The sequence below is a fragment of the Haliotis rufescens genome, unplaced genomic scaffold, assembly GCF_023055435.1.
Source record: "Haliotis rufescens isolate VD_foot unplaced genomic scaffold, xgHalRufe1.0.p SCAF_23, whole genome shotgun sequence".
NCBI lineage: Eukaryota > Metazoa > Mollusca > Gastropoda > Lepetellida > Haliotidae > Haliotis > Haliotis rufescens.
In genome coordinates this window covers 10141916-10169528 of record NW_025963924.1, presented here as the reverse complement: position 1 = coordinate 10169528, position 27613 = coordinate 10141916, and the positions used below count along the sequence as shown (strand labels likewise).

At 41.3% G+C, this 27613-nt stretch overlaps 1 protein-coding gene across 1 annotated transcript in view; it reads right to left on the bottom strand.

Annotated features, from left to right (window-relative positions):
• Positions 1-353: 353 nt before the first annotated feature.
• LOC124133050 (contactin-like) overlaps positions 354-27613 on the bottom strand; it is a 42133-nt gene continuing 14873 nt past the window's right edge. Inside the window, exons 7-25 of the mRNA XM_046497259.2 lie at positions 26461-26790; positions 24982-25077; positions 23891-24130; positions 23211-23316; positions 20405-20595; positions 18947-19219; positions 17625-17918; positions 16691-16854; positions 15947-16073; positions 14852-15025; positions 14176-14319; positions 12278-12372; positions 11814-11909; positions 10819-10969; positions 10115-10236; positions 6800-6989; positions 5177-5292; positions 3874-4051; positions 354-3280 (exon numbers count right to left, since the gene is read on the bottom strand). Of these exons, the coding sequence (XP_046353215.1) occupies positions 3156-3280; positions 3874-4051; positions 5177-5292; positions 6800-6989; positions 10115-10236; positions 10819-10969; positions 11814-11909; positions 12278-12372; positions 14176-14319; positions 14852-15025; positions 15947-16073; positions 16691-16854; positions 17625-17918; positions 18947-19219; positions 20405-20595; positions 23211-23316; positions 23891-24130; positions 24982-25077; positions 26461-26790 (3212 nt within the window). The 3' untranslated portion in view covers positions 354-3155. The remainder of the gene's footprint in view (positions 3281-3873; positions 4052-5176; positions 5293-6799; positions 6990-10114; positions 10237-10818; positions 10970-11813; positions 11910-12277; positions 12373-14175; positions 14320-14851; positions 15026-15946; positions 16074-16690; positions 16855-17624; positions 17919-18946; positions 19220-20404; positions 20596-23210; positions 23317-23890; positions 24131-24981; positions 25078-26460; positions 26791-27613) is intronic.

The window sequence follows — 27613 nt, the reverse complement described above, 5'->3', positions numbered from 1 at the left end:
TGAGCCCCCGACCTTTCAGTGTGGTGCCTACAAACCAAACATAATAAGAGGGAGAAATGGACTAGGATCTGCTGTTCGAATCCCATCTACAGGATACAACTCTGTCAGGGGGTCAGGACAGCCCCTCTTTAAAAAAACAAATGTAGTTGTAGGTAGTAAAATTCTAGAGAGGATTTTGATATTTTTTATCCCTCCCTTCTTAAAATGCTGGATCCGCCCTTGAACTCTGCCAAACAAACAGTGACCCCACTAGACAACATGCCTTGGTCAAAGTAAGCCAGATTTGCACCAAAAAGGCCCTGACTTCAAGGATACCACGCCATCCACTCTGGAAATACTAATGAACACAGACATCATTATACTAAACTGTTTTATTGTTACAAAATGATATATATCTTATGTAAAACAATGATTGAAAACAATCAGTGCAGTTATCAAATCTTCAACATCATCTCAAAACAGACAAACTGATTTTACAGGAGTATTGCCGTCAGAATCAAAGTGTAGTAAGTCCTTTCCAGACAAACAAGGGGAACAACTCTCACAACAAGTAGGATCAAGCGATTATACAATATACACCATGACTAACAGTTACACAGAAATAAGATCTCATCTTGTTTCCTTCAAGAAACAACTCCAAAAGCAAATAAAAATGAAGTCAAAATAAACAATTCAGTTTCAACATGTATAACATGAGTTCAATGAAAAAACTCAGCTGTATATTGCAAAATCCTATCTTAAAACCCACTCAATTTTTATCTCCAGTGAATTGAGATTCTGTAGGATCAGGTATTGCTATAGAGTGGGGTAAACCAAGAACAAGATGGCTCTGATTGTAATTTGCTCTCAAACTTGATGAGAATGCAATGTTTATAAATTATGCAAATGAGAGCCATTACATAATTACAAAACATCCTTTTAGGCTCCATGTTCAAATCTTTCTTCATCACAAAACAACCGGAACTTCTGCATTGCAAAATTCAAAATCTCTTTTACATTGCATAACAAATGAGTATCTGTTGTTACTGAAGTTCATCAACCTGTCACCTTCAGGTTGTGATCTGTAGGTCCTACATTGCATGAGTTAGAGTATTATGTTTGAATTAACACTAGAGGTGAGATTCTTTGATAGCTTTGATCAGTGAAAAAGATGATAAAAAGATTGTACCAAGGTCGTAAAAGCAATACATGCTATTAGAAAATGATGTTTTCCTAAACAATATGTAACAATATGAAAACCAAAAAGTTACATTTTGTGCATTTAGTGGAGATTAAAAAGTATTATTGCCAAATACTTTTCTATGTGATGGAGAGTATTCACACAAACAAAAGGATGTAAACTGCCACATGTTGATAGACAAAATATAGGGCATTTAATTCTATGAAATCACAATGTCTGTTTATATGAAAAACAGCAAGTCGATGACAAACTATATACAATTTGTACAAAATACACAGACAATAAATGAATAGATGACTACAAATTGACTCTACATTCCAGTAATATCACTATCTATCCACTCGCAGACTATCTATCCACTCGCAGACTATCTATACCACAGTCCCTGACATAAGCACAAGTGTATTGGCATACATATGGAATTCAGTTCGTATAAATGAGACTTTATGAGAATAGAAAGCATCACAAGCCAGGAGATGATTGCAACCTAAATAACTGGATCTAGAAATGTATGTAAACATTTAGCCATCGTAGATCACTTCCGTACCCGAAATTGAATTGCATTGTATTACTCATTAATCTGAATCACAAACATACATGGTATTGAATGTATTTGAAAGAATCATAATAAATTTACAGTTTGTAAATTTCTGAGATGTTACCCTTATAACTAGCTATCACCATATGAATGACAGTGATTTTACATCATTTGAGGCTATTACCCTTGAAAGTACTAAATCTGAATATCCAGAAAGATTAGAATGTGTAAATTCATTTTCATTAAAAAAAAATATACTAATTTCCATGCTATTACCCTTGAAACTAACCATTACTCTGAACGTTACCAGCATGAAAAAAACGTGGAATGTGAATGACAAAATTACCACTGTCATAATCCCCATGCTATTACCCTTGAAACTAACCATTACTCTGCAACTTACCAGTGTGGAAGAAGATGGGGTTTGAATGGAGAAGCATGGTTATCAATATAAAATAATTTACACACAGAAAAATATAAAAGAACAAACATTCTTAAAAAAACCATGACAAAGCAATCAACATTTCTAAATAAACTCCACAGACTTTTCAACAGCATTTAGTTACGTTGACAAACACGTATGAAAGTTATAGAACATAAAAAAAAATCAAACATAAAATATTTTGACATTTAAAAGAGTCAAAAATCAAATATTTATTTTCACAGAGCATAAATAGTTTAATACTTGATACACTGGCAAAGAATAGCGAGACATTATGGCAAAAGATGGACTTATTACCCAGCAGAATAAAAGGGACTAGCAAACTTATAGCTACTATAAAAGATTTGTAAAAACTGTACAATGTTAGGTATAAAAGGGATGTTTTATGGTATATATGTATGTAAATAAATGGAATGTGTTGGTTTGGATTTTGAAATCACTCTGACTAAAGAATCATTATCAATGTCAGTTTAGATTTACATATGGTAATCAATGACATCTTAATAATGTCTCCACACGTCAATCAAAAGATAATTCAGATCATTATTGCATATAAACATATCCTTAATAATCCACTTCCAAACCATGAACCCGAATATGCTGAACAAAAGAAGTTAGGGACAATGAATATTTTTTGGCACTAAAGACTGAGCACACAGTTTCATAAAATTATGCCCCAAAATATTTATGATTTCTAACTTATTTTGTTCAGTATGTGTTCATGAATTTACCATTGAATTCATGAAGTTACCACTGTATTCATGAATTTACCACTGAATTCATGAAGTTACCATTGAATTCATGAAGATACCACTGAATTCATGAAGTTACCACTGAATTAATTAAGTTACCACTGAATTCATGAAGTTACCACTGAATTTATGAAGTTACCATTCATTATGTTCCATAACTAACATTTCATTATATTCATGAATTCATAGTGTGGCTTCTGTTGTAGATTGGCAGGGATGAACATAGCACTGTGTGTGGACTATTTAGGCACGGATGGTGAAGAGAAGGGCGGCAAGAAGACTGATGGCGGTGACCAGCATGGCGGGTATAACACTGGCGCTGCCGGCCATGATGTTGGTGGTACTGCTGTCAATACGCACTTCACCTCCTGAAAATATAGAATCAGCAATAGATTGAGCGACATCTCACATGTTTTACATTCGGAGTATCAACTTTTTCCTTCTGACCACTGGCTACAATTGCCGGCCGATGTTTTTATTTATTTTGTGATAAATGATTGTTGAGGGGCAGGCCTCAAAGTTGCGACTAAAACGGTGGCCCATGCGACCTAAATTTCAATTTGGCTTCTGTCTAAAACTCAGAGGTAGCCAAATGACAACCTTGAAAATATCTTGTGGCGACTTAATTCTATTGCTACACATATGTAGACACAAAAATAAACATGTCTGCTACTAATTGTACTCGCAAGCCTGGGTTTCAAGATCAGATATTTTTTTCACGAAGTATGACCACCCAATCAACTAAGCGGTTGATAGGTTGCCAGGGACCCATTCTAACCTGGAATCCCTGAGGGTACATCTCATATCGCATGAGTATGGTTAAATGTGATATAGTAGGCGCTGTCACACCACACCATGGCAATTAAGAGGTCTGATCAATGCCACTATAATAATTCATTTGCACCAAATTCAAAATGAACTATGACAATATGGCTGACGTCATCCTCGTCCAGAAACTCACCAAGAGTGAATAGAGTTGCAGGTGAGCTCATCTTCCCTTGCCCCCCGCGACTGTAGGCGAACACACGCATCTGGTAGATGATGCCTTTCTCGATGTTCCCCAGTATCGCCTGGCTGTTCTTCTCGGTGTCCACCATCTTGGCCTTGCGAATATCCTCAGCATACCGCCAGTACTGCACCTACAAACACACATGAATTGTCTAAAGACATGACTAACTAGGAGGAAACCAGAACACTTTAAACTAGTGGGGAGACTTTATCTCACCTGAAGTTAGGCCTCGTTTCATCCCCTCTTTTCACCTAATGGGGGACTCAGTTGCCATGTACCTTGTGAAACCTGTATTGCAGGGTCCATTCCACAGGGAGCAGCCATTTGCTTTCTATAGGGGTGGGTGGGAAGATATTAAATTGTTCAGTTTGTTCAGAAATATGCTCCAAATGAATAGCTTGTTGGCAGTGGTGAAAGAAATTAAGTTTGTTTTGTGGAAAAAAATTCAAACATAATTTTTTGTATGTTGAAAGTGAGAATGAATAGATTGTTCGATGGTGCCCAGTATATAAACAGTTTGTTGGATAAAGATAGGGAAAAAAATAGATTATTCTCAAAAAGACACCCCCCAGTACAAATCAAATGGATGCTCCCTTACCTTTTAGTCTCCCAAGGCCAAGGGAAGTAAACCTGTTACACTGAAGACTACAATCTGTGAACCTCTGTGACTTTATACACCTGTAGTGGTTCCTCGTACACCTGTGCCAACGTACCTTAGTGTCTCCTTGAATGCCTTAATTACACGCCATAATGGTTCCTCATGCACCTGTACACACCTTATACCCCTGTAGCACTTCCTTGTACACCTGTGCCAACATGCCTTAATAACGTCCCTTAGTGTCTCCTCGTATGCCTTAATAACACGCCATAGTGGTTCCTCATGCACCTGTACACACCTTATACCCCTGTAGCACTTCCTTGTACACCTGTGCCAACATGCCTTAATAACGTCCCTTAGTGTCTCCTCGTATGCCTTAATAACACGCCATAGTGGTTCCTCATGCACCTGTACACACCTTATACCCCTGTAGCACTTCCTTGTACACCTGTGCCAACATGCCTTAATAACGTCCCTTAGTGTCTCCTCGTATGCCTTAATTACACGCCATAGTGGTTCCTCATGCACCTGTACACACCTTATACCCTGTAGCGGTTCCTCGTACACCTGTGCCAACATGCCTTAATAACGTCCCTTAGTGTCTCCTCGTATGCCTTAATTACACGCCATAGTGGTTCCTCATGCACCTGTACACACCTTATACCCCTGTAGCGGTTCCTCGTACACCTGCGTACTGACGCCCCGGAAGGACACGGACACCTGGGTGCTGGAGTGCGAGAACACGTGCACCTCTGTCGGGTACAGCTGAGGAGCTGAAAGAGAACAATACAACTTCAAAACTTAATCTTATTAATCGCTAATATTTCCCTAGCAACAATTACATAGCTTAAACTAATTTCAGTAAGTCTCATCCTGGTATATGATTGTTTTTTTCAAGCTGATTGGCTTATTCAAGTCTAGCAGTTGTTTCCCTGTTCAGAAATAGTGAGTGAGTGAGTGAGTTGGGTTTAACACCGCTTTTAACAGTATTCCAGTTATATCACGGCGTATCAGCTTAATGTGGGAGGAAAGCCCGAAGTGATGCAGGTCTCAGACGTTTACCACTTCGGTGAAACCCACGAGCACGGGTATAGTGCTGACAAACCTAGAAACATAATCGGGGTGAACGGGGGTTCGAACCCACAATCATAGGTTTCTGGCATGTCCAAGGGATGCAACTCTGCACAGCAAATCGCGGCGCCTTAGACGACTGGGCCACCCGTGCCCCCTGTTCAGAAATAAGACTCCTGGCAATCACAGCACTTCATAGTACAGGGATCAGAACTAAGACTCCTGGCAATCATAGCACCAGGATGAGTGAGTGAGTGAGTGAGTTGGGTTTAACGCCCCTATTAACAGTATTCCAGTCATATCACGGCGTGTCAGCTTAATGTGGGAGGAAAGCCCGAAGTGATGCAGGTCTCAGACGTTTACCACTTCGGTGAAACCCACGAGCACGGGTACGGTGCTGACAAACCTAGAAACATAATTGGGGCGAACCGGGATTCGAACCCACAATCATAGGTTTCTGGCGTGCCCAAGGGACGCAACTCTGCACAGCGAATCGTGGCGCCTTAGACGACTGGGCCACCCGTGCCCCCTAGCACCAGGATGAGAATGGATGTTTTCCTTTTCAGCTGAAACATCTTTGCAATGGAGCATGGTCCATAATTTGGGGGTGTTTGGGGGAAGCCACCAAATTGTAAAAAATGTGTGGTCACTAAAATTCGCGGATCCATGGAAAATTCTCATCCCTGATAGCAGTGCAAGGTTATAAATAATTGAAGGTGATATCATCCATTTTTTTAGCTGTTTTGGATGTTGTGCCAAAAGACTGAGCTGATCTTTATGAGATTAACTCATTGACCTTATACGTTTTCTGCATTTCCTTAGGAAAAAAAGACTCGATAATCAACTGAAGAGCCTACTTATAACTCCGAATTGTTGATTATCTGGTCCTCAAAAACACTGAAACTATTGTAACAAAATAAAAATATTTGGGAAAAGTACTAGACAACTGGTATCTATACATTTTTTCCAAACAGTGAGTTTTGGTGTGCTGCCAGTTTGATGAAGTGGAAAGACGTAAATGATGTAGACCTTAGATATTTATTACTTAGCCAAAACAAGGAACATAATGAAGACAAATCTGGGATTCGAACCCATGATCATAGGTTTCTGGCATGCTTAAGGGATGCAACTCTGCACAGCTACTGGGCTCATTTGGACCTGTATTTCCTCAAACAGAAATCTACTTCCAGCCCCCCAGATAACACGTACCCATTCTGTCGGTGGACTGATGGTAGTCCTCACTCTTGGGGCCGTTCCCAGCGGAGTTGTACACTTGGACGTTGACGGTGTACCACGTGTCCGGCTGCAGGCCGATAATAAGGGCGTGGTCTATCTGCCCCTCATAGATGCTCTGTACGGCCTCGATTTCAGTCTCCTCTTGTTGCCTCCAGTAGTTCACCTGTGTCATACAGAATGATACAGAATGATGCAGAATGATACAGAATGGTACAAAATGATGCAGAATGATACAAAATGATGCAGAATGATGCAAAATGATGCAGAATGATGCAAAATGATACAGGATGATGCAGAATGATGCAAAATGATACAGGATGATGCAGAAAGATGCAGAATGATGCAGAATGATGCAAAATGATACAGGATGATGCAGAATGAGACAGGATGATGCAGAACGATGCGGAATGATACAGGATGATGCAGAAAGATGCAAAATGATGCAGAATGATGCAAAATGATACAGGATGATGCAGAAAGATGCAAAATGATGCAAAATGATACAGGATGATGCAGAAAGATACAGAATGGTGCAAAATGATGCAGGATGATGCAGAATGAGACAGGATGATGCAGAACGATGCAGGATGAAACAGAACGATGCAGGATGAAACAGAACGATGCAGAATGATACAGAATTATACAGAATGTTGCAGATCGATGCAGAATGATACAGAATGATGCAAAATGATACAGGATGATGCAGAACGATGCAGAATGATACAGGATGATGCAGAATGAGACAGGATGATGCAGAATGAGACAGACTAATGCAAAATGATGCAGATCGATACAGAATAATGCAGAATAATACAGAATGATGCAGAACAATAGAGAGCAATACAGAATGATACAAAGCAATACAGAACATCAAGACATCATTCATTAACATGTGGAAATCACATTCTGACGTGTACCATTGTTTAATTGTTTGTCAGCCATATTCCCACTATTTCTCAGGTGCATGTAAATTACAGAGTCTGGATTAGACGAACCAGTGTTAATACCATGAGTTACATCCCATGTGATCGGGTTACAATGACACACAATCAACCACGTCACCCAGACTGACCCAATTCATTTTGCCAGCTCCTAAGACAAACATGGGTTATCAGCGATTTCCACTAAAGAGTCCAGGTCTTATAAATGGAAAATAGTAGGGCTGGGACGAGTCCAAATTTACTACCCAGGTACCCGATCCCCTATTACCCGGCCTACTGGTTACCCACTGCAGGTCTCAAGAGTTGGGAACAAAATGTCTGATTGGGAATTGTTTTATTGCAGCCCTGGCCAAAACTATTTAGATTCTTGTATCAAACGATTAATACACTGAATTGACTGAAGTTTTATCTTTACTGAAACATATACCAGCCAAAAGGAATGTGTGCATTGTCAGAAAGAAATGCGAACATTAGCGACTTGTGGTGTAACCAATGAGCTATAGTGAGCTTTTGTCATCAAACAATATATCACGTGACTGTGAGAGGGTGCTGCTGCTTCCTGTACCGGTGGGAACAACTTTTTTCAGCAGCTGGATCTCACACAGTTCGTCTTTGTCAAAAGACAGCAGTAAATGCAATATGGAGTAATGCAGGATAAGTTAAAAAATGCTATAATCAGGAGCATCTGGGATTCAAACCCAAATTTCAGCAGATCCTGCCACATCAGTGAGATGCAAACTCCACAGCAAATTGCTGAAACCTAGATCAGTATCTGAGCCACCATTTTGACCCTGTGGTGTAAATCAAGGCTGCATTATTTCAGCAATCACCAAGACGCATGAAGGATTACCGTATATGACCGCGGATAAGCCGACCCCGTAGATAAGCCGAGGTGTTAATTTGACCATTGAAATACGAAAGAAAATGAAATGACCCGCAGATAAGCCGAATCAGGAATTGAAAGACAAAAAACACTGCGAAGTCGGACTGAAAGACATGTGCCGGTACTCTCAGATATTCAAAAATATAAGATGAAAAACGTTGTAATTATATTGAAAAAGTCATTATTATTTCTAATAAAGATTTAACAAACCAGTCATCCACTTTCATAATGTGGGAAGCTGTTTCTCGTGTGTTTTTTTAATCTCATAATGATCGTTATATGTTGCCATCAACAACCAAGCGCCATTTTGTGAATCGGTGTATATAGAATTATGAACCCGTGAGAAAATATATCAGCTGGAGCGAAGACTCGCAGTTTGAATTCAGCATCGTAAGCATGGCGTTTTCGTTTAAAACTCATGATGAAAATGTCAGTCAGTAAAAATATACCAACTTTTATAACCCCCTTTACACCACTATTGTATGTTAATCCAATTGCATTAAATAAACTATCATACTGTGAACACATTGAATGACCATCACTTACTCACAGGCTTTTCCAGTTTATTAAACTAATCTCTCGAAAACAAAGGAATTAAGCCCCTACTCCCAACACAATCGCTAAGCACCCACAACTTGAAAATGTTTGTGTAAACAACATGACAATACCAATCGGCCCGTTATTATCAATGCTCATTTCCTTGTGTACCGTGTTGCTTTAAACAACAGGAAGCAATCACAGTGGTCACCGTTTGTGATGTCACAGGAAACAGCTGATCACATGTTTTTTGCAAATGGCGAACGGAATAACTCGCCGATACAGTTGTTTATTTGCCTCTTTCAATAAAGGTAGACACTTGTTCACTATCAATTTATGAACTTTGCAAAACGTACGTAATAGCTATTGGCGGTTTTATCTGGGGATTATATATTATAGCTGTGAATTACATATATTGTTACATGTAAAGATTGTGGAGTTTACGAAGAACGATAAACTTTGAACATTCAATTGAAAACTTATTATCGGAAGTAGTAACATGCATAACATTTTTTTAATAATGACAACATTGGTGTATAATAATAACTTTATTGATAATTCATAACAATAATGGCTCTAGTCGTGGCAACTTCCAAACTTTCGGGAAGTTGTAATCTATCGGACCGTCATTCAGGCAATGTTTCTGACAGATGACGATCTGAAAAATACTATCATGAAAGTGTATCCTGTGGATAAGCCGACCCCTTTCTACAGAATCTTTTTTCTGGTCCTCAAAATTTGGCTTATACGCGGTCATATACGGTAAATGCAAAACGCCTCCTTGAGATCCTCACTGAGTGACTTAAACATACAGACCTGCAGACATCACAAATGCATCAGAAAATGCAATTTAATGACCATCTCAAAAGGAAACAGACCAGTTGCCATGGCAACCCCATGGCAACCCTCTCATGTTGTCAAAGTTACCTTGTATCCAATCAGCTTTCCCTTCATGTACTTCTTGTTGTTGGGGACGGGGGTCCAGAACACCATGAGGGAGGTGCTGTTGTAGCTGTCGGCGTACACGCTGCTGGGGGTGCCAATAGGTACTGGGGACACGACGAGTGAGTGAGTGATTGAGTGTATAAAGGCAGTGGAGGAGCCCACGCCTAATATTTTACCATATATCCCAATCAATATATAACAATAAAGGGTTCATATATTAATTACAATACTTAAGGACAGGGAGAATGTAGATATTGATGTTAATGTTGGTTTTCAAAATGCACATTGCAAATGTATGTCATACGACCCTTTCCTACCCTGGAATCTCCACAGACCGTCATTCACAACAAGCATGAGGTACTGGAGACCTTTCCTACCCTGGAATCTCCACAGACCGTCATTCACAACAAGCATGAGGTACTGGAGACCTTTCCTACCCTGGAATCTCCACAGACTCATTCACAACAAGCATGAGGTACTGGAGACCTTTCTTGCCCTGGAATCTCCACAGACCGTCATTCACAACAAGCATGAGGTAGTGGGCAGATACACACAGTGAGGAGTGAGATGACCTACTGTAGTTCACCATCCCAATTGCTAAGGGACTTCATTGTATTTTTGTCAGAGCAACCCTAAGCATACCATATCAATGCCTATGAAGTTTGTTGTAAAACACTGATACTCACAGTCTTCAGCTGATCTGATGAGGGCGATGTGTGATCTGTTTCCACTGCCAATGTTATTGAATGCTTGTACTTGAACTTCATACTCAGAGTAGAAATTTTCAAGTCCGACAAGTGTGACAAAGCTTCCTTTGCTGGGGCCCATTAATTTCTCCTGTGAAACAAGGATTGAAACTCTTCATAAAACAACTTTCAAAATCAGAGTTGTCAGTGTAACATCAACGAACAGACACTCTCTGAAATGTTGGAGGGCAATCACCTTTAAGGGAGTGCTCCAGAGAGATGCCATATTGGCGAATTGTACAGATGAAAACTAGTCAAATACGGAGAAAGTGGGAATTACAACTATGCACGCAAACTATACTATATGCTTTCATGTTTGATTGTAACTGTACCTTGTCTATATATGCTCAAAAACCTTCTAAAATAGTTAAACTTCTGATAATACTGTTTTTTGCATTACATTCAGCCTAAACGCTATTTTGTCAGCAGCAAATGGATTTTATTCCAATCCTGCAATGTCATTGGCTAATAATAACAGTCTTGAATTTTCTCATCTTGGTTATGTTACTCCAGTTTGGCACCAAAATGAGAATGTACAAGTTGTTTTTGAATGATGACGGTTCAATTTTATGAGCAGTACAGTACTTATTGGTTAAAAATAAATAGGTCTGGTACTCGTCAGTTTTAATAATGACCAGTACTCATATGGTTGCAAGAATATCTGGAGCAGTGCTTAAGGCTATGGCATCTTGTCTTCTTGAGTGACTTTTGTTAAACACTCCACTCCAGCTGTCTTGGCTGCTTGTAAATAAAGCAGACTGGACCAGGCAATCCAGTGACTAATAGCATGAGCAAGGAACCATAATTGTGGCAAATCTAGCGTTGGATGCCACAAATCCTGGCCCAGCCAAGGGAGGCAACTGCAGTGCTGTGGGCCAAAGGTCATGCCTCCATATCAAGATAGAACATTAGAGCAAATCATCATTTAAACCCACCGTTTCCCATTTCGATTGGCTGCCGCCAACTGGCTTCTTCCGCCAGAAGACATTGTAGCCAAGTCCCATACCATTGTGATCCTCACTGGAGAGGGGCTGAAAGAGGAAATACAAGCCATGAAATACCACATGTGCTGTACACACAGAAATCCTCACACAGGTGACACTGTACTGACTAAAGACACACAAACACAATGGATATATCAACACCAATGAAACCTGAAAACATTCACCTAACATGAGGAGTTGTATGCCACTGTTGGCATTATTCCAGCAATATCAAGGCAGGGAACACCAGAAATTGGCTTCACACATTGTACCCATGTGGGGAATCGAACCCATGTCTTTGGTAAACACTTGAACCACTAGGCTCTCCCACTGCCCATATCAAATTAATGAAACAAAGTGAAGCAATCATCGTTAAGTTACCGGTACTAAGTGAGTTAGCCTGGTGGATGTCTTACCTCCCATGTGATAGTGAGGTCGCCGACCTTCCCTCCGCCTCCACCGACCTTCTCAGGGGCTTTTGCTGGTTTATCGGAAGGAATCTGTATTGTTGCTATGGAAACACAAATGTGTTATACAAGTTATGTTTCTTAATAATTTATTATTTCATCTGAACAATCCACAACTCCATAACATTTTGACTGTAAAATTAATCACATCCTTGATCAATCTACAAGTTCATTCAATAAACAGTTTTGGATATGAGTGACACAAGACAGACTTTATGAACCGAGAGACTTATTGCTTGTGACACAAGACAGACTTTATTACACCGAGAGACTTATTCCTTGTGACACAAGACAGACTTTATTACACCGAGAGACTTATTGCTTGTGACACAAGACAGACTTTATTAAACCGAGCGACTTATTGCTTGTGACACAAGACAGACTTTATTACACCGAGAGACTTATTGCTTGTAACACAAGACAGACTTTATTAAACCGAGAGACTTATTGCTTGTAACACAAGACAGACTTTATTAAACCGAGAGACTTATTGCTTGTAACACAAGACAGACTTTAATAAACCGAGAGGCTTATTGCTTGTAACACAAGACAGACTTTATTAAACCGAGTGACTTATTTCTTGTGACACAAGACAGACTTTATTAAACCGAGAGACTTATTCCTTGTGACACAAGACAGACTTTATTAAACCGAGAGACTTATTCCTTGTGACACAAGACAGACTTTATTAAACCGAGAGACTTATTCCTTGTGACACAAGACAGACTTTATTAAACCGAGAGACTTATTCCTTGTGACACAAGAGAGACTTTATTAAACCGAGAGACTTATTCCTTGTGACACAAGAGAGACTTTATTAAACCGAGAGACTTATTCCTTGTGACACAAGACAGACTTTATTAAACCGAGAGACTTATTCCTTGTGACACAAGACAGACTTTATTAAACCGAGAGACTTATTCCTTGTGACACAAGAGAGACTTTATTAAACCGAGAGACTTATTCCTTGTGACACAAGACAGACTTTATTAAACCGAGAGACTTATTCCTTGTGACACAAGACAGACTTTATTAAACTGAGAGACTTATTGCTTGTGACACAAGAATCTCAGGAGTAAGATAAACCAAAACCTAATTAGTACAACGCATAATAGATGTATATCACAGAGTATTTGATAATATAATACAATAGCCAATAGGCAGGTAATTCATTATTTTAGTTGTACAAGTAATGCTGATTGATTAAATAAACAGTAACTGTTTTTTGTTTTCAGAACATGCATAACCTCCCTTCATGAAACCATCACATGACGGTGAAACCATCACATGACGGTGAAACCATCACATGGCAGTGAAACCATCACATGACAGTAAAACCATCCTTATTTCTGAGTTAGGACATTAAAATGAAATCCTGTCACCAGTAGATGAGGTTGATGTTTTCAAAGGAATGAAAGTAAGTTGTCTGCATGCAACATTTTTTATCAGTATTGATATTTCTGTCTTAACGAGAGTGAGTAAATCGAGCTTAAACACTGCCAAGAGAACGTATTCAGTATTTTAGAATATGTATAAGGAAAGCAAAAAGTACTGGAAGTTTTAAACTTTACACCTCTCAAATTCAGTTCAGCGAACTTAACCGAGTGCATCTGATTGTAATGTAAGGAATATAATTCTTGAAGTGCATATGCTAGCCATACTCATGGAGGTATTATATATAAATGGACAAATACTATGCCAGTACCACAAATTTGTCGTGAACCAGCCCCCTTGGTTATATGGTGTGAACGACCCTCTATACAGCCTCGGGGTACATAGGCTCACACACAGGGTACACACACCATATAACCATCGTGACTGGTCAACAGCCAGTTGTATTTACTTACTTGTTGGCACACTTGGTAGACCAAGACCATATCTGTTCATGGCTCGAACTCGGAACTGGTATCCAGCTCCTGATTTCAGATTCATCAAGGTCGTCTGCCTCTTACTTGGCTGGAGGTCGTCCAGAGCTTCAGTGCTTGGAATTCCTGGAACATATGTAACCAGTAACAGTCAGACATACAGAAGAGTCAAACCTGATTCCAAGGCGGGAATAATGTGCCAGTTCTGAAGGTCAAAGGTATGTACAACTTTGATGAACCCCACAGACATTGGCTGAAGTTGAATCTCTGACCAACGTATCTTGACAATGGATGCTCACTTCTCCACGTGGGGATCCGGAGGGGGGTGGGGGGGTAATCCAGAGGCGGGAGGGTTTTGATATTTTGGACCCCTCCCTTTTAAAAATGCTGGATCCACCCTTGTTCCGTGTCTAAGGTTCTCTGACCCAGCCATGATGCTGCAGTTTGATTGTGTGAATGGCTCGGCTCTGATGCTGTAGTTGTATCTTGTGAATGGCTCGGCCATGATGCTGCAGTTTGATTGTGTGAATGGCTTGGCTCTGATGCTGTAGTTGGATCCAAATCTCTCTTTCCCCCATCCCATAATAATAAATGACCAGTCCCTTAGCAAAACACTGCCCTGATAGGAAGTCTGACGAGGAAGATTGTCGTGACTCACGTTCTTTCAGGATCCTCCACTGCCTGTTGAAGTTGGTGTGAAACTCCACATCGTAGTACAAGACATCAGCTCCATGAGTGTCGCCATCAGTCCACATAATCTTAATTGAGCGAGGATTAGAACTGTCAGTAGCCTTTAAGTCCTGGAAGACTCCGGCAGGCTCGCCCGGGGGTCCTAGAGAAAACACAAGATGGTACATAATAGCTTTCATCCACTGACCACCTACCAAATATTGTAGGGGACATGCCAAGTCCAAACTCAACTACTCGACTCGGCATATAGTGAAATCCCTTCTACATGTTCTATAATGATGTTCCTAGGACATAGGTCAGTGAGTGAGTGGGTTGACTCTTAGTTTGTTTGTTTGTTGTTTAACACCCCACTCAGCAATATTCCAGCTATATGACGGCAGTCTGCAAATAATCGAGTCTGGACCAGACAATCCAGTGAATGAACCCACAATCACAGGTTTCTGCAAAGCAAACTGCAGTGCCTGAGATGACAGGCCAGTATGCTCAATAGGGCATAGGTGGACATAACAATAACAGCTAGGTAGGGCCTTTGAAAGACAAAACAGGAAATAGTAAAAATTTCTCAAAGACATCCCCATTTTGAATGATATTCATGGAAACTAACACCATAATTCCATTACACACCAAACACAATCCATGAGTTCTAAGGACAAATTTATCGGCAAGTGAGTATGGTTTTATGCAGCTTTTAGAAACATTCCAGCAATATCACGACAGGGACGACAGAAATGGGCTTCACACATTGGAACCCATGTGGGGAATCAAACCCGGGCCTTTGGCGTGACGAGCAAACACTTTAACCACTAGGCTACCCCACTGCCCCTAAATTTATAGGTAAAAACGGAGTTGGATGCACAGTACAGGGATGAATACAACATCCTCACTGACCTGCAGGTAAATAAGACCGCACACCGTGCACCACACCAAAAATAACAGACCCCAATTCCAGATCCCACTTCTTGTTAAACCTACAATTGGCCATATCACATTTACATAAGGTCACCATTAAGAAGCAACATTTTGAGTTTTGATACATCCCCTACATGTCACTACTCCCACTTACCTAGTACTTTAAGAGTAGCTTCAGCTGACTGTATGTCCAGTCCTGTGGCTGCGTTACAGGTGTACTTCCCTGCATGGATGAACTGGGCACTGATCACGTACAGGTAGCCCCTTGTGAACCCTGAACCCTGGAGAACGAAACAAAAGAGATTCTTTAAACATGCTGTGGTGGTGAGATTAATATGTTGTTTCGCGAAGTGAGGTTTTCAGATTCGGTGTTAATTAAGAAATCCTGGGAATCGAACACAGGCCTTCATGACGAGCGAACACTTCAACCACTAGCCTACCCCACTGCCCTGATGGGTAGAGAGTAACGTCTCTGTGTGAGGTGAGGTGAATTGGGGTTTAACGTCGCGACCAAGATTATTGCACTTATATAGCGACGTGCATGCACGTGTGAGTGTGTGTGGCTGCTTGTACTAGTCCGGACTGATGCCGATTTATAGTGCTAGCACACTGAGATACTATGCCGCAGTTAAACATGAATACCCCACTCAGACACAGTATACTGACTCCGAGCCGACCAGTCCTTGTTTTAGCCCCTTAATGCCGAGCCCCAGACAGGGTAACAACAACTACCATCTTTTAACGTCTTTTGGTATGACGCGGCCGGGTATCGAACCCCGGACCTTCCGCTCTCCGGGCGGACGTTCTACCACTAGACCACGGAAGCGGTCACGTCTCTGTGTACATGAAAGGGTTACAATTAGCACACATGGTACACAAAATGCAAAATTGTTCTCACCAATCTGTAGTAAGGATTCTTTTCGACATCAATGAGGTGGTTATTGAATTTCCACGAGTACACCATGTCCATGTTCTGACTTGCAGACGCCTCGCAGCTTAGTGTGGCCGTCGAGTTGACCAGCACGTCCTCACTGGATGGTCGGCGAGTCAACACAGTCTGGGCTGTGACAGGATTCCAAACAATAATATCAACAACCAAACATTTCATAATTGTAATTAGTATCATCAGAAAATTACCAACCATCTCATAATTGTGAATAATAATATCAGTATCACTAACCCAACATCTGTAATTAATGATAAAAACAACAGCCAAACATTTCATAACTGTGAAACAATAACACCACTGCCAAACATTTCATAACTGTGAAACAATAACGACAACAGCCAAACATCTCATAACTGTGAAACAATAACGACAACAGCCAAACATCTCATAACTGTGAAACAATAACGACAACAGTCAAACATTTCATAACTGTGAAACAATAACACCACTGCCAAACATTTCATAACTGTGAAACAATAACGACAACAGCCAAACATTTCATAACTGTGTATCAATAACGCCAACTGCCAAACATTAAGTTTGAAAGGAACATGTGCAGAGATTTATCTGGGATATTAAACTGTGCCCTCTGGCAGGCTATTTGGGACAAAATTGTGAAAAAATTCAAAATTAAATTTGATTTTTTTCCCTTTTTTCGGAAATTCTTACATGTTTACTGTAGGGTGAAACAAACAATGATGGGCATGGTACTGACAAACTTATAATCGGTGGGGGGAAACAGGATTCGAATCCACAATCATTGGTTTCTGGTGAGCCCAAGGGGTGCAAATACAGTGAAATCCAGGGCCTCAGACTCTGGGCCACCCATGCCCCCTCCACCTCCACACACTGTAAACATCAACATGCCAAACGTATGACTTACAAACAATTGTGAGCTCAGCAGAGTCTTCAGCAGATCCAATGGGGTTCGTCACCTTGCAAGTGTAGCGTCCTCTGTCAGATGTCCGCAGAGATGTTATGTACAAGTTTCCATTCATCAACATTTTGTAGTTGCCAGAATCGCCTCCCTTGGTCAGTCCAAGATTACGTCCGTCCTTGAGCCACTCGTAATCCGGAGCAGGCGCTGCCTCCGGGTCACACACGATGGTGACGTTGCCACCCATGGATGCTGCGATGCCTCTCTGCAGAGGGTGCTTCGTAAACGACGGGGCAAACTCTGAAACATGGAAGCAGACTTTATAGTCTTCCTCAAATTTTGGGTGAGTATGGTTTTACGCTGCTTTTAGCAATATTCCAGCAATATCACGGCGGGGGATACCAGAAAAAGGGCTTCACACATTGTACCCATGTGGGGAATCAAAACCCAGGCCTTCAGCGTGACGAGCCAACGCTTTAACCACTAGGCTACCCTACCGCCCTCTCAAATTTGGATATTTCTGTTAAATCATATTAAATTTAACAATTTTCATAATAATGGAGACTATTGGACTTTAGTGAAAGACTGAACTTTTTCTGGGAAAGGTACTTTCAAAATCCTAAAACTTCAGTCATCCTGTTCAAATGAAAGAACAAGATGACCATTGATAATCATTGGACCCTGTGTATTTCAATGGGCCACCAATCCAACAGTAAACTCTATGACAGAAAAACACTTATTGTGTTAACTAACTTCTGTTACATTTACACTGCTCCGTTTATCCATACGTTTTTCCTTCCATTCTTGACATGCAGAGACATCAAAAGCACAATTCCCCTTGCAATGAAGTGCCATGACACACACCCTATGTCTGTGCAGATTTACACAATATGCACACCATTTGTAATGTTTATACATTCATTAACGTGAAAAATATTGCGAGGTGAGGTGAAATGGGGTTTAATGTTGTGTCCAAGATTATTGCATTTATATAGCGATGTGCATGCATGTGTGTGTGTGGCTGCTTGTACTAGTCCGGACTGATGCCGATTTATAGTGCTAGCCCATTGAGATACCATGCCTCAGTTTAACATGAATACCCCACGCAGACACAGTACACTGACTCCGAGTCGACCATTCCTTGTTTTAGCCTCTTAATGCCAAGCGCCAGACAGGGTAACAACAAGTACCATCTTTTAACGTCTCTTGATATGACGCAGACGGGGATCAAACCCTTGACCTTCCGCTCTCCGGGCGGACGCTCTACCTCTAGACCACGGATACGGTTTGAAACATATTGACGACGCTGGAATGTTAGATATACGTACCTAAGACCCTGAGCTGGGCTGTACTGTACATGACATTGTGTTGGTTTGTGGCACTGCACTGATACATGCCGCTGTCTCGCTCCTTGTTGAGGCCCTGGACGGTGAGAGCGTTGCGGTGGATGGTTAAGACGCCTGTCATATTCTTCAGAGGCACCCCGTCCTTGTACCAGAGGTAGGTGGGTGGGGGAGTGCCTCCAGCCTCGCAGTGCCACGTCAACTGTCCCCCCACATCGGTGTGTTGGTCCTTCAGAGGGTACGTGAAGTACGGCTCGGCTGTGACATCACAAAACATAAAAAACAAATATTAACGATATGTAAATCATGCACTTAGCAAGTGTCAAATGCTATCGATTAATGTCAAGTCGAACTTGATTGTTGAGCTACTTTAACTTTAATGTCGATGCACTGAGATAAACATCCTACTTGACAAGTAAAGGACTTGAGATTGACTTCGTCTGATTAAAGTCTGATTTTACTGACAGAAGAACATGGTTGGTATAAAATTTCATAAATAGTGCAGTGAACATGACTATCACAATTCTGCTCAAGGAAATACCGCCTTCATTTTCTACAAATATCCCTATAAATTACCTTAAGGTATACAATAATTGTCTCTAAGTCATATTTACTTGAAATAAAAACACTCTAGGGCTGGGACGGTTAACTCAGGGACTCGGATCGAGTGGGTCCTGAGTAGGACCTGCATTTCTTTCCGACGATGCACACATTCCTTTTGATTTTTGACTTTTTGTTACCAACTCTTGAAACCTTCAGAGGGTACCCGGGTAGGGTCGGGTAATTGGGGGTCGGGTACCCGGGTAGTAAATTTGGACTCATCCCAGCCCTACACTGGACCCATCAGTCACCTTTGTTTTGAGTCTGGTGTCAATGACATGATACTAAAAATAGACACCCATTCAAATTACACTGTTCCTTCTGATAGAAACAAGCAGCGATATCACCAGAAAGACTTGTAGCATACAGACATCCTTCCCCTGTCCAAATTCTCAGGAAAACATATTTTCTATTATTAATTATATCGAGGGCAAATTAACTATATCCTTAGAACAGCCGGGGGTTACAACAATTAGCATGTGACTAGGGTTGTATCGAAGATACCCGGATGATTCCTTTAAAATAGGTCAAATTACCAGTTTCTAGTATGCAGTCACAGAAGTAATACCCTAAGAATCTCAAATAACGCATTTGGAACTTGGTCATTATTTTGGTGGTTCTGATTTATTTTAGTGATTCTAACCAATGCACATTTCCAAGAGTTTTCCATATATCTATAACACATGGTATGGTTCCAAAAGGGGTCATATGACTAGCCTGTGATGCATTACGGTCAGAAATTATGTTGAACCGGGTTTGGACATGCAAAGGATATGACAGATTCTGAAAACATCAGTGTTAGATGAAGATAGGATAACTGAGGGTGCAAATCCCCTAACTCACATTCAATTCTGAGTGAGTATCCCTTCTCGTCGGCTTCCTTCGTGGTGGAACTGTACACCCGGCACTTGTAGACCCCCTGGTCCTCGGGGGCAACGTTCATGATGGTGAGGACCCGGTTGTGGTCTGAGTACCTTGCCCGTGACGGCATATCCTTCCCCAACAAACGGCTCCACTGGTACACCAAGGGGCCTCTGCAGGATGGGAAAAAACAACCTCAGAACATGCAACCCATTTGTAAATTTTTCATGGTTTCTATACACAATCTCTGCCACCCATGGCTTCTTTGTGATGTAGTCACTATTTTTAAACCATAAACCAGTGTCAATGCTGAAACAGAGAATCCTAGCAAAATAATTTTTAGTTACAAAATATTACCACTAGTTGAAAGTCATCTTCCCGAGGCAGAGAGTTAACTGACTTTAAAAGTCCAGTTTCCACCCTTGCCGAACTAGGCTGGAATTACTGGGCTCGATCGTAGCGCCACCAGTGGCTACTACCAGTTATGTCCCTTCTAAGCCTCTCCTATGGACCAATCAGATTCCACCTCTCATATCACTTGCGTTTGCTTAACACAAAATGGTGGCGCCCAGTCAGGACGATCTGATCAATGATCAAGATCTATATTGTGATAAAAGGGGTCTTACATAGCGAAATGCATCAAATCACGTGAGCACCTTGATTAAAAACATGAAAAGATTTGGAAAATATCTGCTGACAACAAGTTGGCGATGCACATGCTTTGCAAATCTTGCAATCGACAGAAATCTGAACAACAGTTTACGAAACGGATTTCAATTTCTGTGAGCGATTTTGATTTGACTATGCATAGACTCGTTAGTCCAGCCAAAATGTAACTCCATAATACCAGCCTAGTTCGGCAAGGGTGGAAACTGGACTTTTATAGTCAGTTAACTCTCTTGCCTCGGGAAGATGGTTGAAAGTAGAAGTAGAACCCTCCACAGCAAGCCTCAGAGCCATGCTACATGTATCAACTCGAGCTGACGTACACAAATAGAAAACATTTTTCCTCGATTCTCTATTTCATCTTAGACACTGCACACAAAACTCAGAAACTGCAAAGAACAGAATATTTGTTTGTTGCTTAACCCTTACCCCAGCTATATGACAGTGGCCAACAAATAATCATGTCTGGACCAGGAAACCAGTGATTGATATTATGTGCAATATCCCATGTCATCAGGATACATTGCCACAGTATCAACCAAATCAAAGACCACCCAATCCATTTAGTTGCCTTGTATGAGCAGTATGGGTTGCTAGTAGGGTTGGGAATTGGACCAAAAAGTGTATTGCGATATATTGCAATATTTCAAAAACATATTGCAATATTATTGCAATATTTTGGGAAATAATTTCTACCAAGTGAAAAGCTTTTTTTCATATCCCTTTGACAAATATTAATATGAAAGCTGCAATGTTAACAATTTGGTCAAAATTATGAACAAATTTTAATAAATTGTACTATTATTTTTATCTACAATCAAATAAAAAGTATGTTTTGTCTTTGTTTTGATTTAATAAGGTAAGACTATACATCATGGCATATACATGTCTGTCACAGTTTGAATAATGAGGGAAAAAACCGATAGGCCAAAAACGTATCGCGATACGTATCGTGTTGAATTTGTAATGCAATATACCGGTATACCGATAAAACCGCACATCCCTAGTTGCTAGTAGGGCTGGGACGGGTAACTCGGGTACAGATAGGCCAAAAACGTATCGCGATACGTATCGTGATGAATTTGTAATGCAATATACCGGTATACCGATAAAACCGCACATCCCTAGTTGCTAGTAGGGCTGGCACAGGTAACTCGGGTACTGGGATCGGGTGGGTACTGAGTAAGAACTGGGTACCCACAGGACTACTCGAACCCGTGGTTAGTCACGTGATATATAGTTTCATGACAGAAAGTATCTAAAACTCTTATGTTTAAACTACAAGTCACTAATGTTTGCAGTTCTTCCTGACTACTACTCTCATTCCTTCTGACTTTTATATGTTTGAATAAAAATAAAACTTTAGTCAACTTCAGTGTATACACCAGATCATTTCATACATAATCTAGACACATTTTACCAGAGCTACGGTCAAACTTTTCCTACAGCAGGTACCCAGGTAGGGTCAGGTAATCAGCAATTTCATTAAAATCAGACCTAAGTTCTCATTGTCGCTAAACAAAGATCTGAGAACATCCCATTACGGGTCTCGTCAGAACGACCTTTCGCAAACTTTGACCGACAACTGAAATGACTAACAAGAAGTTGAAATCAGCCAATTAGAAAGCAGCTTTCTCGAGCTTTACGGCACTCGTTTCAACCTGGCGACTTCCATTTCAGACCACGGTTGAAAAATAAGTTGACACAGTTCTCGATTAAAATTTTGAAAACTGAACAAACGAACATTCCGGAATGTCTAATATATGGTTGAGATTGTATAGCAGTGCTTCCCACGTACTGTACAACGCCTCCTCCATTCAAATAATAATCCCACGGAAGCAGGAGATAGACGATTAATTAACGTTAATCAATGATGACTAAACACATTCCGACTGTCACTTTCATGATCTGGTAAGTGACGCTTTGATAGGTCGGATGAAAGGTCGTTCTGATGTGACCCGTCAGGGATGTCCTCAGATCTTTGCTTAGCGGCAGTGAGAACTTAGGTCTGATTTTAATTAGATTGCGGTAATAGGGGGTTGGGTACCCGGGTAATAAATTTGGACTCGTCTTAGCCCTAGTTGCTGGGGACCTACTATCCCAGAATCCCCACTGTACTCACGTTCCGTAAGCAAAGCACTCCAGTTGTATGTCCTGTCCCTTCTTGGGCTGCGAGGGGAAGACCGAGATGAAGTCATCCTGGATGATGGGGCGATAGTTTCCTCCAGCTGAAATATACACCAACAAAGATGATCAATCAGAAACTAGAAAGCCATGTATGGTGGGTGGGTGGGTGAGTTTAGTTTAACACTACTTTGAACAGTATTCCAGTTATATCATGGCATGAGGAAATCCTTCATTGATTCAGGTCTCAGATGTTTACCATTAAAGTGAAACCCACAAGCATGATTATGGTGCAGACAAACCTAGAAACATAATCATGGCAAATCTTACGCCGGCTTATAGTGCTAGCCAACTGAAATACCATGCCACAGTTTAACATGGCTAACATGGCTACCGCACAGTATTCTGACCCTGAGCCTCTGTTTTATCCCTTTAATGCTGAGTGCCAGGCAGGGTAACAACAAATACCATTTTTCAACAACTTTTGGTTATAATGTGGCCTGTGGATGAAACCACCGCTCTCCCGCTCTCCGGGCAGACGGTCTACCTAAAGGTGCGGACCCAGCCTATTTCCGACAAAACTAAGGATTTCTTGATTAGTTACAAAGAAGAAATCACCCAATAATGCCACTTCAAACCTGGATTACCAGCACTATGAAAATTCTCTGGTGTACATACCTTGAGAGACCACATCGAGATTGAAGCCCAGACTGGATTTACTTGGATTCTGAGAAGAACCAACGTAATTACTGGTCCCTCCAATACTTGTGAGTGAAACGATACAATGATATCTCCCCTCATCAGTACGTGTCACCTCAGAGAAGTATAGCTTGCCGTTGTTCGAGATGAAGATGTAGGACTGTAGACTTGGACGGATGAAGTTAGCCACATTATTTTTATACCACTGATACTTGGCCGCTGAAAGTAACAACAGTATGGTCAATATCACAAAAAAAGACAACAAACCTGTTTCTCAGAGGTTTTGTGGTGGGACTGCCTATTTCACTGTTCTATTAGTGCTACACAAATTCAATGAGGATTTCTTAACTAAATTTTGTTGCCTTATAATAAAGTGAGTGAGTTGGGTTTAACGCCTCTTTTAACAGTATTCCAGTGATATCATGGTGTGTCAGCTTAAGGTGGGAGGCAACCCCGAAATGATGCAGGTCTCCGGCGTTTACGACTTCGGTGAAACCCACGAGCACCGGTATGGTGCTGACAAACCTAGAAACATAATCAGGGCAACCGGGATTCGAACCCACAATCAGAGGTTTCTGGCGTGCCCAAAGGGACGCAACTCTGCACAGCGAATCGCGGCGCCTTAGACGACTGGGCCTTCCCTATTCGAGAAGTGGACTTTACCAGATCCTTGTCAATTTCGTACGAGTGAATATAGTTTCAGTCTGCTTTGAGCACTATTCCAGGAAATGGGCACCAGAAATGGACTTAACACATTGTACCTATGTACCCACTGAACCCAGGCCTTCAGCGCGACAAGGAAATGCTCTAACCACTAGGCTACCCCACTGCCCCAATATTGTATGAACAAAAGTTTCTGATTACTGTAAACTATGATTATAACAAACTCAAAGGAACCACTAATTTTAGTTTGTTATAAACATTATTTCTTTTTGACTAAAATATACAGCAAATGGCCGGGACCTAAAAAAGAGTTTGTTATATCTGTCAGTCCGTTATAAGCGTGTTCGATAATATGTACACCAGAAACACAGCGGACATGTCACAGGTATGTAAGTTGAATTATTTACCTGGTTTTACTGTGATGGGAGGACAGTTCAGCTGAGCACCCTCGTATTCATTGGTCACTGTCGGCGCTACACCAACATTGGAGAATTCCCCAAGATCTGAAGAATACCAGAAACATCATAATACAGATATGTTGGTCACACAATACAACTGGCGGTTTCTTGTTTAATGCTGCCCTCAACAACATTCCAGCCTCATGGACCAGACAATCCAGTGATCGATATTGGAAACAACGATCCACGCCGTCGGGGTATGATGACACTCACTCACTCAATGAAGTCACTTAGTCTGACCACCTGACGTATTTGTTTATGTCTATAAATAATCAAGTTTGGACCAGACAATCCAATGATTGACATCATGAGAATAGATCTATGCAATTGGGATGAATGACATGCATCAATGAAATCACCGAGCCAGACCACGCAATGCTGTTAGTTGCCTCTTATGGCAAGCATGGGTTGCTTGAGACCAATTCTAACCCAATCTTCACAGGTAAATTCAGCGTGTAAAGTAAACTCACACATGTAACAAATTAATCACTTCCAGTTCCCAAGTTACAAAGAAATAACTTTAGTGAAATATTTGTGTAAAATAAGATCTATCTTATGACTGCCATCCATCTCTTAGACTGATAACTCTGAGTTCCAGCAGGGAAACTGTGACGCGACATCAGTACAACGTAATGAAATCCGTACAGGCGCCACACAACTTGCATGGATTTTTACAAGACGGCGTTGGCCAAGCATGAATCTCTAGCAAGGACATACCACCAGGGCTCGCATTTCGGTAAACCTACATTCATTCCCGTCATTCTTGCAAACTCAAATTACCCGCCCTTAATTTTCATTACTGACCAAATCTAACATCAACATCAGGAAATAGAAATGGGGAAGGTTAACAAATATAATAGTCCTGCGTCCGCTGCAGGTATCATTTTTGTTTCCATTTAAAAAATTGTTTAAATCTTTAAATATTCCACAACTCGAACACAATACCCTAGCAGCGAAATGCTAAAATACTTAAGAACAACATGATTATTATTATTAACAAAATTTGGTTACATACTAGCTTGAACAACAACAAAAAAAACAACTGCCCGACCGCACAATATTTAAAAGCCATTGTCTGAGAACCAATTCTATTATCTTTTTAAGCCTGAGGGAGGTCTTGACACCGCCAGTTTTAGTGGACACAAAGAGATCCTTTTTCCTTTCCTATTTTTGAGTTTCTTCTTTCACGTGAAAATCATTTTTTCAATACTGAATTTCTTGCAAACAATATTGTAATCAGTGGACTGGCCGCCATATTGTTAAGAGTGCCAACCCAACATTGAGGCTGGTTTGTAACTCACATTCTGATTGGTCCATTAGGCTGAGTAAGTGCAGCTAATTGGCTAATGAAAATCAAGGGCAGGTTATATGAGTTTGAGAGTACCACAGGAATCAAAAGGGGCTGACCAAAGGTTTTCATAAACCCACCTCCAAAGGAGAGCTGGCCCGTCCTGCTGAGCACTGTTCCAAGGTAGTTCTCCGCCTTGCACTGATAGTAGCTCTCATCACGGGAGGTTGGGTTGTTGATTGTCAGTCGGCCATTGGTCAGAGTGTAGCGGTTGTCAGTGGTGGCATCCAGTGGGAAGGTTTGATTACCCACAATCCTATACCACTGGTACTTGGGGTTGGGGACAGCGTGGGCGACACACTCCATGAAAACGGCTGTTGTTGAACCCAGGATTGTTGTGTCGGACGGCTCGACAAGGAACTTAGGTCCCCGAGGAATGTCATTCGGGTTCTCTGTAGAGAATCCATAGTCTGAAACGGAAGAAAGAGATACTTGAGAAAAATACAGCAAAATAACACAAACAAACAAACAAACAAACACACACCCACACAGACACTCACACCCACACACAGACACTCACACCCACACACAGACACTCACACCCACACACAGTCACTCACACCCACAGTCACTCACACCCACACACAGTCACTCACACCAACACACAGACACTCACACCCACACACAGTCACTCACACCCACACACAGTCACTCACACCCACACACAGTCACTCACACCCACACACAGTCACTCACACCCACACACAGTCACTCACACCCACACACAGACACTCACACCCACACACAGTCACTCACACCAACACACAGTCACTCACACCCAAACACAGTCACTCACACCAACACACAGTCACTCACACCCACACACAGTCACTCACACCAACACACAGACACTCACACCCACACACAGTCACTCACACCCACACACAGTCACTCACACCCACACACAGTCACTCACACCCACCCACACACAGTCACTCACACCCACACACAGTCACTCACACCCACACACAGACACTCACACCCACACACAGACACTCACACCCACACAGACACTCACACCCACACACAGTCACTCACACCCACACACAGTCACTCACACCCACACAGACACTCACACCCACACACAGACACTCACACCCACACAGACACTCACACCCACACACAGTCACTCACACCCACCCACACACAGTCACTCACACCCACCCACAGACACTCACACCCACCCACACAGTCACTCACACCCACACAGACACTCACACCCACACACAGTCA